The 15,519-nt window shown below is 41.6% G+C and overlaps 1 protein-coding gene across 1 annotated transcript in view; it reads right to left on the minus strand.

The window, feature by feature from the left end:
- The window catches only part of INO80D (INO80 complex subunit D), a 33,850-nt gene extending 20,116 nt beyond the window's left edge, over positions 1–13,734 (minus strand). The window contains exons 1-4 of the mRNA XM_074145054.1: positions 13,419–13,734; positions 11,973–12,042; positions 4,085–4,180; positions 3,736–3,982 (exon numbers count right to left, since the gene is read on the minus strand). Coding sequence (XP_074001155.1) covers positions 3,736–3,953 — 218 coding nt within the window. The 5' untranslated portion in view covers positions 3,954–3,982; positions 4,085–4,180; positions 11,973–12,042; positions 13,419–13,734. The remainder of the gene's footprint in view (positions 1–3,735; positions 3,983–4,084; positions 4,181–11,972; positions 12,043–13,418) is intronic.
- Between the last annotated feature and the right edge of the window lie 1,785 nt (positions 13,735–15,519).

Raw genomic sequence — 15,519 nt, forward strand, 5'->3', positions numbered from 1 at the left:
GAACTTAATTATTGCCACCTTGTGTTTGTTCAGGATCAAGAAGATAAAAACTGGCTAGTCTGTTTTCATTGTGAAAACCAAAGAGAAAGCACAACAAAGAAAAAGTGAATAAATCTATGAAAAGGTAATAAACTTGCTAACTTTCTCTCATTTTTAGGCTATTAAGGGTTTTACTTGTTCGTTTAACTCTAAAAGCATCATTTTTATATGGCAGAGAATAAAGCTTTGGCTCTTACAACTGACCATACTGCATCACTGAAAGCCAACAATATCTTACACAGGCATCACCTCTAGACACAAACCCAAAGATGCCAGGCTACAACTTAAAGAAAATAGCGATCACATGCACTTGCAGACTCTAATACACACTGACTTGGCTCTGTGCTTTAGGCTCTATCAACTCTGTCTTCCAACATAACACAAGCAAATATACCTTGGCCACTGGACTAAAAGCAGCAAGAAGAAGCTGGGGGGGAGCACTTAAGTCTTCTCTGGGTAGAGAAGACTACATGCAGGCAGTTTTGGCTAGGCGTAATTTATTAGCACCAACTCAGTCTTGGCCTTGCCAGGCTCTAGCTGGTTCCATGCAGAGCCAGGTGGGCACGCACACCCACTTCCCCATCCCTCAGGTTCCAAGTTGGCTTTTCAGTTGGTCCTGGCCCAAACTGGCTCTGACTTTACGGGTTGCTGCAGAGCCTGGTGCAGACGTTAACTGACTCTGCAGGAACCAGCCTATAACCAGCTGAGTTAAGACAATAAACTCTTTGGATCAGATGTAATGCTAGGGAAGGCGTTAGTAGTTCATGCTCCATGGAAGACAGTTACTGGGAAGATTGGAACAGCAGTTGCAAGTAGCACAGTCCCTTTCACATGGCTCTGAACATGAAACCCATTAGGGTCAAGCTGGCCCTACAAGAGCCAATTCTGATGTACCTGACTTAGTGGCACAACTTGTCATTTCTATAATCTGCCTGTGGGATATTCTCAGCTAACTATATTAGATAATATATACAGTCAGCATATACGGTAAAAGTGGTAGGTTGATATCCATTAAAACTGTCGTAACATGAAGCACACAAAAGATGATGGGCTCTGAAAGCTTCAGCTGGACAGCTTCCCACAACACTGGGCGGGTAAGAATCCAAACAGTGAGGTTTTCCACCTACAACTGCATTCTGCTTCCCAGTACATCCCAGATTGGTATCAAGTTCTGCCACTTATTTAAAGGAAGATGCAAATAAACTGGAGAACACCTTGCATATTAACAAAATATTTAAAGATTCTCTTGAAAGAGGAGAATTAGAGATAAAACGGTGTTTAACCCAGCTAAATTGTAATAACAGTATACTTAACTTTTAAGTTGAACTTCATTATCTATGTGTGTATTTGGATAAGAAAGAATTAGGAGACGTGTATTCAGAGTAAACACAGATACAGAACCCATGCCTGTATCATCCTGTATACATTCTTTAAAAAAAAAAAAAAAGATAGTGAATAGAGAAACTAGTCTTCAAATAAGGCAATGAAGTCATGCACTATTAATAGATTTAATTCATAGAGTGTTAATGGTTAATAAGAAATCTAATGATATGGCAGCATATTAAATATCTTTGTGGCTGGTAGCACCTCATTTGTCTGGGGTCAAGTGATAATTTTTTTTGATTATCTGTGGACAGACTATGAAGATTTTGGCATATAATGCATGCATCCTCTTAAGACATTTTATCTTTAAAATTATATAAGATAGCTGTCAGAACACCATACAGCCTGCTTCTGATCATGTACAGTTACATGTCTAAAACTGTGACAAAATGACCATCTGACAGTAATTTTGTACACAGAAAATTAAAAGCTACGAGTGAAGAACTCAGACATAGCAAACATCTTTATATCAAACGGAGTGTGAAAAAAGTCTCCTAAGAAACAGATACAGGTTTGCCTGCCAAAAAAAAAGTTTAGAGCAGGCAGTCTTATCACTAGCATTCATTAAATTTTATTGTTAAAATTAAACTCTGCCCTGAGAAGGAGTTTTTTAAAATATTCTTTCAAACTATCACATCCTCTCATTTGAAATTAAAAGTTTATTTTCTCCTTCAGACACCTGCTGTCCTCTTCAAGTACTGTAATGTGACACTCGACATGCAATTGAATTATTCTAATATAACATACACCAGATGTCATGACCACACTTCACTTTAACTTGAGAAAAATCAAAAAGAACAAAGTGTGAACTCAATTCAAGGTGTAAAGAAAAATCTCAAATTCCATGGGAACATATGAGACCTAAAAAAGTGTCATTAAGTACTATTATTTCTATTGTTTTTAAGTATGACCCCTGGCAAACAGCAACCCTGGCTCAGTCAGCTCTTGCATCTGAAATTACAGCATACCATTTGCACTAACAATTTCCACGATCGTTTCTGTGAGCTTATTTTCAAAGAGCCTCAGTTGTACAGTAGCAAAGAAACAGTCACCGACTGTCAAATTACAGCTTGAAGTTATTCATCTTGTGCCATTTGAGCATTTGCCCTACAGCTTTTGACAAACATTCGTGTTTTTTTCTCACTTCATCAGTCTCCTCAACTGAAATGGCAGGTGAAGTGCAAGTTAATTTAGAGCACAGTCCAACTGTTGTTTCAGACAAGAGAGGGAGCTGTGAGCAGAGCAGGAAGTTATATGTAGGGCACAGTGGGAACACTGCTAATAATGCAAAAGGTTACTGAATGGCAGCTAATAATGTGAAAGGTCAGTGAACAGTCGTTTAATTCTTTTTTTAGCATATTTTGTTTATATTTTAGGTTAAAAAAATTGTTTCTAACAGAACAAACCTCAGATAGTCAACACACACATTACTTTAATACTGTGTTACTGGCAAAACCTACAATAATGACTCCGAAAAATTGAAGTCATATACACCTGGCAGCCAAGATCAGGCAAATTCTGCTATTTCATCCCAGGCTACACTGATGAGGCTGGTGTTCTGGAAGTCTTAAAGAACAGGGAAGAATGTCCTTGTGTTTACAGTATGGGCTACATTCACAAAATCTGGTTTGAATTCCCAGCTCTCCAACAATTTCAAGCATTATCTCTTGCAAGGCATTTAATACCCGGGCACCCTGGGCATCTTCATTTGGGGAAGGGGAGAGAGAGGGGGGAAGCAAAGAAGAAAGGGAGTGGACGGTGCTTTCTCAGCTGGCTCATCTGTTATCAAGTAATATTTATCTTATTCCAGTAATACAGTGCTACAGATCAGTACCAAATCACAAACACTGAATTGTAATTCTGGATCCATCACTACGTGTTACTGCTCCCTAAGCCCAGAAGATACGCATTTTCAGCTGTTTGTCCTGAAAAAGTAGATGGAAGTGTGCTTTTGGCACGGCTGGCCAAACAAGCAGGCCTTTTTAAGAGCATGTACTGTGAGTGACAAAGCAAATTAATTCGAACAGCAGGTATTGTGTAGCAGGTTTGATCCACAGTTTATAGTGAATTTGAGAAAAGCAGTGAACTCTCCTGTACACTTCCTTGGGAGTATGTTACCACCCCCTTTCTGAGTACTTGACTCACAGAAAATAAAGTTTACTGGTCTTAAAACAAAACCCTCAAAGGAACATCCTGGAATTCAACCCACTCAGGCCAGTTCCTCCCTCATCCTGAAACCAGGCAGCGTCTTAAAAGAAAACTCATGCCTGTCCCAGCCACTTCCCACTTTGCAGACGGGTAACCACAACTCACCTACGGTCCTCAGATTTGGGGATGGGGTTGGTGCAGCGTTGGCTGTTATACTTGGCCACATATTCACATTGCTTGAAGGGGGCAGTCTTGTCCTCCAGAACGTGTCTGATACAGAAGGCGTAGCCGTTAAGTCGCCTCTGCTTGCACAGTTTGGGGCTATATGAGCACAAGGGCTTATTGTCAACCTCAGAGAAGTGTATGTGTTTGCCTTCATACATCACGTGACTCTATTCCTTGTGAACATCAGCTGAAAGAACCAAAATAATAAGATAAATTACATAAGAAAAAAAATGCATTCAGTTCTAGATTGTGTTTCATTTTGGCAGGAAAGAGGGACCCAGAACAATACCTGATTTTAAATCTTCTGTACCATATCAATGTTAAGAGAGAGCCCCAAGGACACCACTATCCTGGAATGATGATGAATCAAGATGAAGCAGATTGTCTAAGGAAAATATCAAAAAGGCCAAAGTCAGTCAGAATAAAATAGATATTATTACTGCTCAATAAGTTAGTGGACAGATGTAGCCACTAAACCTGTGGTTCAGGTAGCATCCACTAAGCCAAATCCACTAGCACAACAGTTTTCAATCAGTAGTCACAGGTCTTTGGAAACCATGAAAAGAAATTATTGGGGGGGGGGAGGGGGGAATTCGACTGCCACCACATTTAAACCTGTTAAACAAAACTCGACTCATCTACCAGAAAGTGATTAGGAGCTACAAGTTAGAAAAGGTTAAGCATCAGATTAGATCACTTGCTTTCAGGAATCAAGTTGAATGATGATTAACCCATTTGATTGCAGAGGTTTTACTTCAAGTACCTTTGCTTACAAAAATGCTGACAACTGTCCTTGCTCTGCAAAATTTTAATTTCATCAGGTGTGCCAGAAAGCTTTTTTTTTTTTTAAATGCTTTCTTTACCACACTTGATGAACAGTCTTCAGATCTTGTAGCTGCTCACAGCTTCTGCAAGCATCAATACGCAGTCCTTACTGAGGTCATCATGGTTCTTCAGAGCTTTTTCTATCTTACTGCACTTATTTTAGGTAAATGCAGCCATTAATAATGTCAGAGGCAGTACTCCCATCCATGCCAGGACGACTGAAATGTCATTTCATCAAGAGCTGGGGTTTTTTTCTCCCTAAAATAGACTTCTACAGTGCAACAAAATAACAAATCCATGCAATCATAATGTACTTTTTCATCTCCTAACACTATGGAGTCTTTGGCAATGATCTTTAAGAAAAAAAAAATCCCCCAAAAACGCTCCACCCCAAAGTAGCTTCAAATAAAATTAACAGTACACATATTCTGCAGCTACTCTGCTACACCCAGCTTAGCCTGCAAAAAGCCGCTTTTATTCAGAAAGGCCATCCTGAAGCACTGGAATAAACTCTTTTGAACGTGGTATATTCATTACTCGGTTCAGTTTCATATGTGTTATATACCAAGCAAAGGAATGTACATAGAGGTGATATTCAGGAAATATGTAATATATTAGAGGCATGTGACTAATGTACAGTTTACCACCTCAATCAACTTACTTGTTGCCAAGGCCCGAAATGGCAAGAAGACGATTGCAAGGAGGGAGCCTACACAGACTTTGTAGGAAAGATGCAGTTTCCGCTTGTGAAGGTACAAGCCTTCACTTCCTGCTGTATAAAAGCACCTTGAGAAAATGACAAGCAATATGGCACTAGGGGGATCTAGAAAAGCAACTTTAAGTCACTAGGGCAAAACAAAACACCCTATCACACCTCTAACAGTAAACAGCATAAACCAGGCCTTTCATTAGCATATATCTAGCTGTAGAAGCAGGACAAAAGACTACTAAAAATTTTAAAACACACTTAAAATTCTTGAAACAGTTGTATATGCACAGCATACAGAATGGAGACATATGCTACAAAACTAACTGGCACAAGTGACTCGATTAATCATTTGACAATAATAAGGATCATTTCGTATTTCCTCTTTATATACACAGTTCCCTTTCCATGCACACATGCAAGCACACACCCCCAGGGGCAGGGGCCTTGTGCTTTGATTACACCGGAGTGCCACAACACAAGCATGGACATTTAATCCAGTTCCAATCACCTTTCCCAACTTCTCTCAATGCATGGAAGTACTTGAAAGTGTACATTGAGAGATATATATATATATATATTTGAAACTAATCACTGGAGTATGACCCTTCACAACGCATCAGTCCTAAAAACAAAAAAGTTCATTGTTAGCTGCACCCTTCAAAAACATAGAATGGGAAGAGGGAACTATCTCTAGCATGCTGAGAACTAAATAATCCTTTCAAACACCTTTGCTAAGGCAGATACGAACATACACTTCAGTATTATCCAGAAACAATGTGAAAGGAAAACATAAATCCCATGGTGACGTGCCCAATATAGGAGTTGTGATCTGGGTTTGGGTCCCATATGTTTGAGAGATGGTCTCCTCCATTACTATGGCAGCAAAAGTAATCAAATGAGTCTTAACTAATTGCCCCTCATACACACAATGAAGCTGACAGTAAACCTTTTGCTCTGGAGTTTGTTTCTCGCAACAGTTAACCAAAGCTTATACTTGGTGGCATACCGGACAGGATGCAAAACTTGAAAGAACAAGTGCATCTTGTAGCCGGGGTGACTCACATGCTGCTCTCTATCTCTTTCTAGTTTATTTACCACCACCTTTTAAGCTACTACTCTCATGCTTTGCAGACTTTTTGACAGATCAATGACCTTCTCCTCTTTTGCACAACCCAGCAACATTTCTTTTCTGAAGGTTATCAAGCAACAGACTAAAGACAACCATTCTGAGGACCTCTTTCCAAAGTAAACAGCGAGAAACGCATACCTGGTGTGCCTCCGTTAACCTTCTGTAAAGAAACTGCTCCACAGTTCCCGGCCACTATAATCCTGGATTTATTCTTGTGCCCCCAGTCTTATTTTTGGATTTAACTCATAATTAAGTCTTATTTTTGCATTTAACTTGACTGTGTCAAGACAGGCATAGTATTTTACTTCTCACTTGTCTGAAAGATACAGGGCACAAGTACAACGCCACATGAAACAGTTAAGCAAAAATACTGACAATAATCCTCAGGAAAATCGGTGAGCTTGAACGTGAATTTTTGGGTATATATATACACTAAGAGAGGCTCATGCAAATGTAACAATCTTACAACTCCTGATAGGAATCAATTAGTGCAACTACAGTGCAACAAACAAAAAGAAAGCTAATATACCTAGCAGCCAATGCTATATTAAAAACAAACAAACAAACAAAACCCTACAGCAACTCTCTCCAACTTGCAATTATATCTTTATTGGTAGATTCCTACACAGACTCCACAAAAGACAGTGGCACTAGGTTGATACACTGCCAGGATCAGACTGGAGTTGTATTTAATCTAAAAAGAGCTTTTTCATTTTACTTCCATAACATACCATATATATATATATATACACACACATATAAAAACAACAAAGACTTAAATCTATTGATTCTGATTTAATCTGATGCAGTATTTTATTTTGAACAAAATATACTGGAGTTCTTAACCAAGCTTTTTGTTGCTACATAAAAAGTAGCACAAGCATGGAATAGGCGCATGTCCCTTAACTGAAGAGAACTGAAACTACGCTTAGCTAAATAGTGGGTGGGGGAGAAATTATTTTTGTCCCACAGGATTCAGTAAGAGATGACGGAAACATGGACTTCCCCTGGAAAAATCAAATGCTTAAGCAGCTGTACTTCACTGCAAAAATATCAGGGTACAAAACTTTCTGGAAGCTGTTTTGGGTTTTGCATTTATACTCTACATTGAAGCTGTAGAAAGGTTCAACAGAAACGTAATTTATGCCTGCATATGCTCAAACCAGCTTTAGCCAAAAGCCATGAGTGAGAAACCAGAGATTGCTTTTTGAGGCACCCAGATTTTCCCTAAACAACTGCTTCTAAATAAAATATTTTGAGCTAGTCAGAAGCAACAGGGCAAAGAACAGAAAAGAATCCAAACGTGTGCCATTGCCAAATGATCTAAGACATGACTGAGGTTTAAAAAATTGTGGTAGGGGATAAGATGAACATAGAACGGTCGTATACCATATCACACAATATTAGAACCAGGGATACTTAATGAAGCTAGTAAGAGATTGACTCAAAACATACTACAGAATTCTTCATTTTTACTACTCACAGGTAGTGAGCTGCTGGAACTTGCTGTCGCAGGAGGCTATGGAAGCAGACAGTATCATCAGTTTCAAAAAGACAATAGAAAAGTTCATAGGCAATGGTGACATAAAGTGATGTACCTGCTAGGATGCCTAATTTAACAAATATGGATGGTGGAGGAGTAAGAGAAGATAATACTAAAAAGTGGCTGGGCTTTCAGGCTAAATAGCATCACTTACTTCTGTCACCCAAGACAGAACACCAGGTTCAATCAAGCCCTGATCTGACCCAGCTGGGCATTTCCTACATTCTTCAGAGGTTACCACTAACGTGTAATTTAATAACACATTAATTTCTCCCATTTTTTTTACTCCTGAGCAGTTGACTGGAAGAAAATCTCCCCCCTCTGGTGAAAGCCCTATCTGGACATGTGAAGAGCAACAAACTTAGCATCCCAGCAAGGCCTCATGGCAAGGACAGGCAGGACACAGAGCAAAGGCACAGTCTGCGACATCACTTAGAGCAGAGCTACTTGTCCTGCTGAGTGCAGCCACTGGTGGTCCATAAGACAATAGAAAGTGGTTTGCAAAGTGACTGTAAAAAGAGAGAAATGAAAGACTTAAATACACACAGGTACATACCTGCACAACCATCAGTACCTGCTGGCCGGCACAGGAAGAAGCCAGTTCCCAACTGCTTTTAGCCCTGGCATGCAGGTATAATCAGTTCCCTTGCAGCACACATGAGCTTCAAGACAACAAAGCTGTGGCTCTGCACTCAGGTACCCTTCTCCCAAAACAGCTAAACAGTCCTTCAGACAGGCTGGGAAACAGTGTAGCAGCAAACTGGGGAGGGGGGGAGAATCTGCTAAACCATACTGAGTATCAGCATTATGTTATTAGTCTGAAGTTAATGGCCTAGTCACTATTAGAAAGCCCAAAGCATTACAGCCCCAAAACTCAATTGGTAATTTTGAGAAAACACCATGCTGAAAATATTAGAACATTTTAAATCACCTGGGTTGGATACATTCTTAAAGGTATGCTCAGAACTTGACATTCAATGTACGTAAGACCCTTTTAGGCAATGGAATCCCCAAATGCACTGTAAATTGCAAGGCAATTATATGTCAGTGGTTAAAAGATGTATAATTAAGAGGACTGAGCTCAGAGCTTCACACATTGCATCCAAACAAAAGCCACAATTAAAGAGGTCTTAACTGTGTTGTTCTGCATTTGCTAATACCAGCGCAGATTTCACGTTAAATTGCCTGGTGTGCTCGTGACATCTCACAGACAAGGTACAATCATCTACATACGCTTCCAAAACCATCAGCTTGGGGCCAGAAGTGAAAGATGGATCTCCAAGAACCTCAGCTTTTCCACAAACACAAATAGGATAAATAGTAGTTTTGTTGATTCCTCGACCAAGAAAGAACAATTCCCACCATTGCCATTGTCTGACCCTTTTGCTAAGACTAACAGTAAATATGTAGATTTTAAGATGTTTGGACAACAAGGGATTTCATCCACTCAGAGATGAACAGAGACCATAAAAATCATTGCATAAAGACATGCATTTAAAGCTACCTTGCAGTAGAACCTTTCAGTCAGTATTAGTAAAAACTGTATTATTAGAGAGAAAGTAAAAACATTCCTTTTTGCTATTTCGTTCTTAGAAACCTTAGACAACTAGTACCTCTCTTTGAAGTGCTCTGTTCTATCAAGAGAAGCTGCACCACATCTAATTGTGGTTGACATCAACACCACAAAGTTGTAACTTCTGTCCCTGTTCTGTGATCTAACCATAACTTTGGCTTAGTTCTGGTCATTTAACAGCTCAATTCTCTACTATGCTCAGCTACCAAACCAAGCCTGCTGCGATTCTGGAAACAAGAGTCTTTTGTTAGTAAAAGCATCCAAGTTGACACAGAAAGGGCTGGGAAGCAACCAAAGTCAACTACAAGAGCTCCTGTAGGGAACACTTTTATAATTAGAGTACAATCCTTAGTCAAGACGACCTCTGAAGAGCCTGACACAAGTCAAGGTACTGCACACACATGCAAGTACCCTGACAGATTCAAGGCACTTAACATGTTAAGATCTTACTAGACATTTTCAGTTACCACCTGGAATCATAGTTTGGACTACTTTTTTTATATGTTAAAATCTACCTAGAAAGATAGAAGCAGCAACATTGTCCTCATTCTGCCTTTTTAGAAAGCTTATTCAACTCTGCAAAAAGGCAGTTTATCATTGCATAAGGATGTCTGATATATTAACAGAAAAGCAGCATATTTTAGGCAATACTGGTAATACAGATTATGCTTCAGAATAAAATGCAATACACATAGGATTAAATTTAAGTGTTATTCCTAAAATAATAATAATGGCTACAGAACTTATAGACTTGTAACAGGTTTCAATCAACAGCAGAAAACATAACTAAGAGGATGGAAAATAACTCTTTTTCTTCCAAAACTGAACAGGTTCTTCTTTTTGTTTTCCTACACAAAATGAACTTAAGCAGGAATTTTAGTTTCAGCTGATTCACTCATCTGATAAACAGTACCTTAAAGAAAACATGACAAAGACAGCCCAAAGCCTAAAAAGCAACATCATTTAAGACTCTAGGAATTTTAGGAACTCCAAAGGATTTCTAAAGAGAAAAATGTTAAGTAGGAAGATTCATAACTGTCACTAAGAGCGCATTCCTTTAGATTTCAATAAAATAATTTCCTAAACATGGCTATTCCTGAACTAAGGTTGAAGATGGGCTCCATATCTTTGGAAGTCTTTTGAACAAGGATTTCTCTATTTGAGCAGAAGGTCTCAGGCCCCAGTCCTGCAATCACATCTTAACAGGCAGATTCTCATGCTTGCACAGAAGCACACTTATTTCAATGTGGCTATAAACAGGCCCAGGTTTTGCCAGGGCGAGCAGGGCTGCAGAAAGGCGGCCTTCAGATGCAGCAACAAATGGAACATTTAGGCCATTGCAACGTCACAGAAATGCACTTTAAAACATTATCTCAAAATATCAAAACCACGATCCTGAGAGAAAGCAAAGACTAAACATACCACAGCATACCTTGCATCTGTACTTGAATGAAAAAAGGCTGTAAATCCAAGTCTTCTATTTATTCAAATAACAAATAACCTGCACTTGCATATGAGGTTAAACAAAATACCTTAGTCTTATTTTCAGTCCCAATACTGCAAAGAGAAACAAGCTTATTTTCACACAATACAGGAATATCATTCTTGCTTCAGTGGGAATACTCAATAAATAAAATAAAGCGGCAGAGCTCCTCACAGAGCAGCCTTTTAGCAGTTATAAGCTATCAAAGTTTCAATATGGTATTACAACAAATTTGTACCTCCTGAGGATTTAGCATACTGTGAGAACACAGTACATACAACTCTGTAGGACTCTATGTAGAAATTCACTTGCTCATCATAAAAATACTGAAATATCAAAATAACTCCCACTAAGTAAATCTCAGGTCACTTTCTGTAGATAATTTAGCTTTACAATTAATAAAACTTGTCTGATGTATACATATAGTACAAACAAATCACAAAAGGGACTGAAGATGGCTGTGAAAAATGTCACCAGGTTGTAAGTAACAGCTTCGTATAACACCAGTGCTCCGGTTCAGCAATCAGTAGCGGTACCTGGTGGGTACGGCCTCAGCGTGAAACACTGCCAGTGCAGGGGTGCCCATAGGCGAAGGCACTCAACTACAGGGGAATGATGCGTTGCCCTAAATTTACCAACTTTCTTTTTAAGTCTACCAACCCTCAAAAATTGAGAGCAGCCTTAAAATAAACCTTCGGCGTATGTTGTTAAGTAACAAAGTTAGAACTAACTATAGATCTACATATTTTAATCAGATGATATAATATAAGGCTTTAAGGTAAGCGTTACTGTCACTTCCAAAATTCATTTGAGGTTACCTGTACAAAGCCATTAGCATTTTGAGCTAAAAGACATATTAAGGAAGATTTGACCAAAACTAGACACCTCCCACATTAAAAACCAGAGCTATTTCACCTGTGCGGGGTGAAGCGCGTTGGTGGGTTTTCCACTGGACTCACTTCACAACTACCAGACGTTCTTTTCCCTGAAAAAAAAAAGATCCTTTCATTTTCAGTTCTAGGGGGCAACAGCACCTCACAGAGACCCCACCCCACCCCAGTGGGACCCCAGCCCGTGGGGACAGCTGGAGTCCCGCAGGGGGGACGTGAGAGGGGGCCAGGGCCCAAGTTCAGACATGGTCCTTGCTGAGGCAATCCCTTCCCCTGGCTGCAGGGCCAGGGGGCTGTTGCCCCTGTCCCGCTGATGCCAACCGGCCCTGGGACAGCAGGAGCGGCTGAGGGACCCCGGCCTGGGCCCCGGCAGGACTGAGGGGGCTGCCGGCACTAGCACATGGCAAGGTGCAAAGGCGAGGCCGACGCAGCCCCTCGCTCCCAGCTTCGGGGGCCGGTCTGGGTCCCCCGTTTGCCAGCAGCTTACGGGGGTGTGTGGGGGGGGGGGGGAAATAGCACTCTGACGGCCTCCCTACACCCCCAAAACCGCCGTCCCACCTCCTCCCAAAAAGTTGTGAGGCAAATTATCCCGCCGTTGGCCCGGTCGAGGGGGTACACCGGCGAAAGGCGGGGGGAGGGGGGAAGGGGGAACGGGTCGGGCTGGGGGGCGCCGCGGCCTTCTCCCGGGGCGCCCCCGCCCCGCCGGCCCTGTCCCCACGGCCGCGGGCGCGGGGCGGACGGCGGTGGCGATGGGGGGGAAGCACCCTAAAAACGCCGCGAAACTTTCCAGGCCGCGGCCGGCGCGGCCCCGCACGCCCCGCGGGACCGGCACCTCCGCCGCCGGCGCGGCGGCCCCGGACCGGGGTGGGGGAGGGGGGCGCCCCCCCCGACCCCCCGGTTACCGCCACCGTCGCTCATTAAAAGTCATATCGGCAAATTAATGCCGCCCCCAGCCCCCCCCCAGCCCCGTCCCTCAGCCCCCCTCGCCCCGCCGCCCCACGCAGGAGTAGGGGGGAGAGGCCCCGGCTGAGGCGCCCCCGCCGCCTCCCCCCCAACCGCCAAGCTCCGGCGGCGGCGGGGCTCGACCCGCTTTGGGCCCGGGGCCCGGCGCGGGGGGCCCGGCGGGGCGGGGAGCGGAGCGGAGCTGCTGGGCCGCGCCGCGCTGAGGCCTAGCGCCCCCCCGCCCCCGTTCTCCCCCACCGCCCTTCACCTCCCGGGCAAAGGCACCGCGGCGCGGCGCCGCGCCCCGACCCTCCCGCTGGGCCCCGGCGACCGTCTCACCCCCTTTCGGCGCTCATCTCGGCGCCCAAAAGGCTCAAAAACCCCCTCGGCTCCCTTCACCCCCCGCTGCGGCCTACACCGCCCCGGCCGATCCCCGGCCTCGCGTAGCCCGCCTCCCCGCCCGCCCTGCACCCTTCGCACCGCCTGCCGCGCTACGCGAGCCCGGGGATGCAGGCCGGGCCTGGCTTACCTTTCCAGCTGCTTTTTTTTTCTCCTCTCTCTCCTCTCCCCCCTTTCCCTCTGTTGGGCTGACAGATCAGAGTTTCCTCCCCAGCAGAGGGACTGGGAATGGGCTCGGGCTCTGTGCTGAGGAGCTGCTGCCCCCCTGGCTCTGAGAAGATCCTGCTTTTTCTGGGGAGGAAGCTTTGGGGGCTCTTTATTATTTTAAAACTACAAAGTGCTCAGAGGGTAGGTGATTATTAAGGGGAATCCCTGAATATATTCTCCAGCAAAGAAGGCAGGGCTGCTGGGGCTGCTCAAGAAGAGAGCCAGCAGCCTCCTACAGCACCACTACAGGCACTGAGAGGACATAACATCAGAGAGCGGCTCCTCTGCCCTCCAAAACAACAACTTTCCTACCATCTTGGAGGTAGTAGAGAGGGAGAGAGGGAGGGGGAAAAAAAGTACAGAAGGTTTTTATAAAGTGTCAGTTTAGGGGAGGGAGCCAAATGGCCAAAACGAAATTTTTTATCATTTTTATGATTTTTTATTTTAAATAAAAATAAAATACAAAGGCATGTGGCTGAAGAAATAATTTTCTTTATAACCTGTTAAGATCAGCTTTCTGGAAAAAAAATTAAAAGGAGGTATGGTAAAAAATATGTATTTTTAGTAACTTTGTTTTTCTTTTAAAAATTAAAAATTCATATTTTTTTGCTGTAATTTATAAAGTTGGTAACTTTTTTTTTGTCGTTGTGTGCTAGTTTTAAAAAATAGTGTGTAATTGTCAAAGTTAGTGTAACTTTTTTTTTTTTGGTACTCGTACTCTCAGAACAGCTGAGATATTGATGTGGGATAGTTTGGTGTAACTGTACCATTACATCTTTCTCTCTGAAGGCATTGCAAATAAAACGGAATGTAGAGGTAGGAAAAAACAAAGGTATTTTTTTATTTTTCCTAAAATAGCCATGTAGAGAAGCTATGGGGGATTTAATGCAAGTGAGTGGAATATATATATATATATATATTCCTGTGATATGTATCAGAGGAATTCTGTTAATCTGTTGTAAATTTAGCATTGTCTGCCCTTCAGGATGGGATGTGAAAAAATAAAGCTGATAGCAAGAAATTTGGAAGCAATAGTTTTGTTTTTAATGTTTTCAAAGCACTTTGCAGCCTTCTAAAATCTGGTTTGGTTCTTTTTAAGTTACTGTTTTGATTTGGGGGCTTTGTTCCTGATATTTATGAATATTGTTATTCCTGACTTCTTTACAAAGTTGAGAAACGCTATAAATTTACACTGCAATGTCTTGTAATATAAAATAGTCGTCATATTTTTCTTTGTTGCAGGTGTTTTTATTAGATTATAAAAAATACATGAAATGCTGTCAAAACAATGTGAGATGCTATGGTGTATCTATAGGTGAAGACACTGATAACTGTATTCAGCAGACCTGTGCTGATGTTTCTTGCAATAGGATTATGCACAGCCCTGTTCAGAGATGAACTGCAAAGATGCCTCTTTATTTGTCCTGAAGGAAGAGCAAATAATTAGGAAACTAATGAGCTATACATAAAAAAAAAAAAAGTATTTAAGTTTTTTCCATTCTAAAAATTATACAGGTGGCATAGGCTAATTGAACTGCAGTCAGGCTAAGGTCATATGAGTGAAGGTATTTAATTACTTAGTATGTTATAAACCTTTCCCCTTAGTCTGTCAAATGTGAAATATGTTGTTTTAGTTCAGTTGCTCTAATCTTTAAATAAAAATAAATTCCTGAGTTTAGATACATTCTCTTTTCAAAACATATGTTGTGAGTTTGCCTAGCTGGTATAGTAGTTTGTGTGTTTCTAGTGGGTTTTTCATTTATATAAATTAGTTTGAATTGAAGTATAATTAAAAGTCAGCTGGTCTTTGTGAAAAACCCTGTATTTTTTGTTCAGCAGGAATTTTTTTTAAATTATGGTTAGTCTACCTAGCACATTTTAATAATCCAAAGTGTTGCATTCTGTGGAGTTATTGCATAGGAGGTGTTTTTCTTTATCAGATTATTATTCTATTAAATGCATTATTCTGCTCTGACATTAGAAAATAAAAAAATAATCAAATATGTTGCTCCTGTATCGTATTT

Source organism: Numenius arquata, chromosome 3, assembly GCF_964106895.1.
Source record: "Numenius arquata chromosome 3, bNumArq3.hap1.1, whole genome shotgun sequence".
NCBI lineage: Eukaryota > Metazoa > Chordata > Aves > Charadriiformes > Scolopacidae > Numenius > Numenius arquata.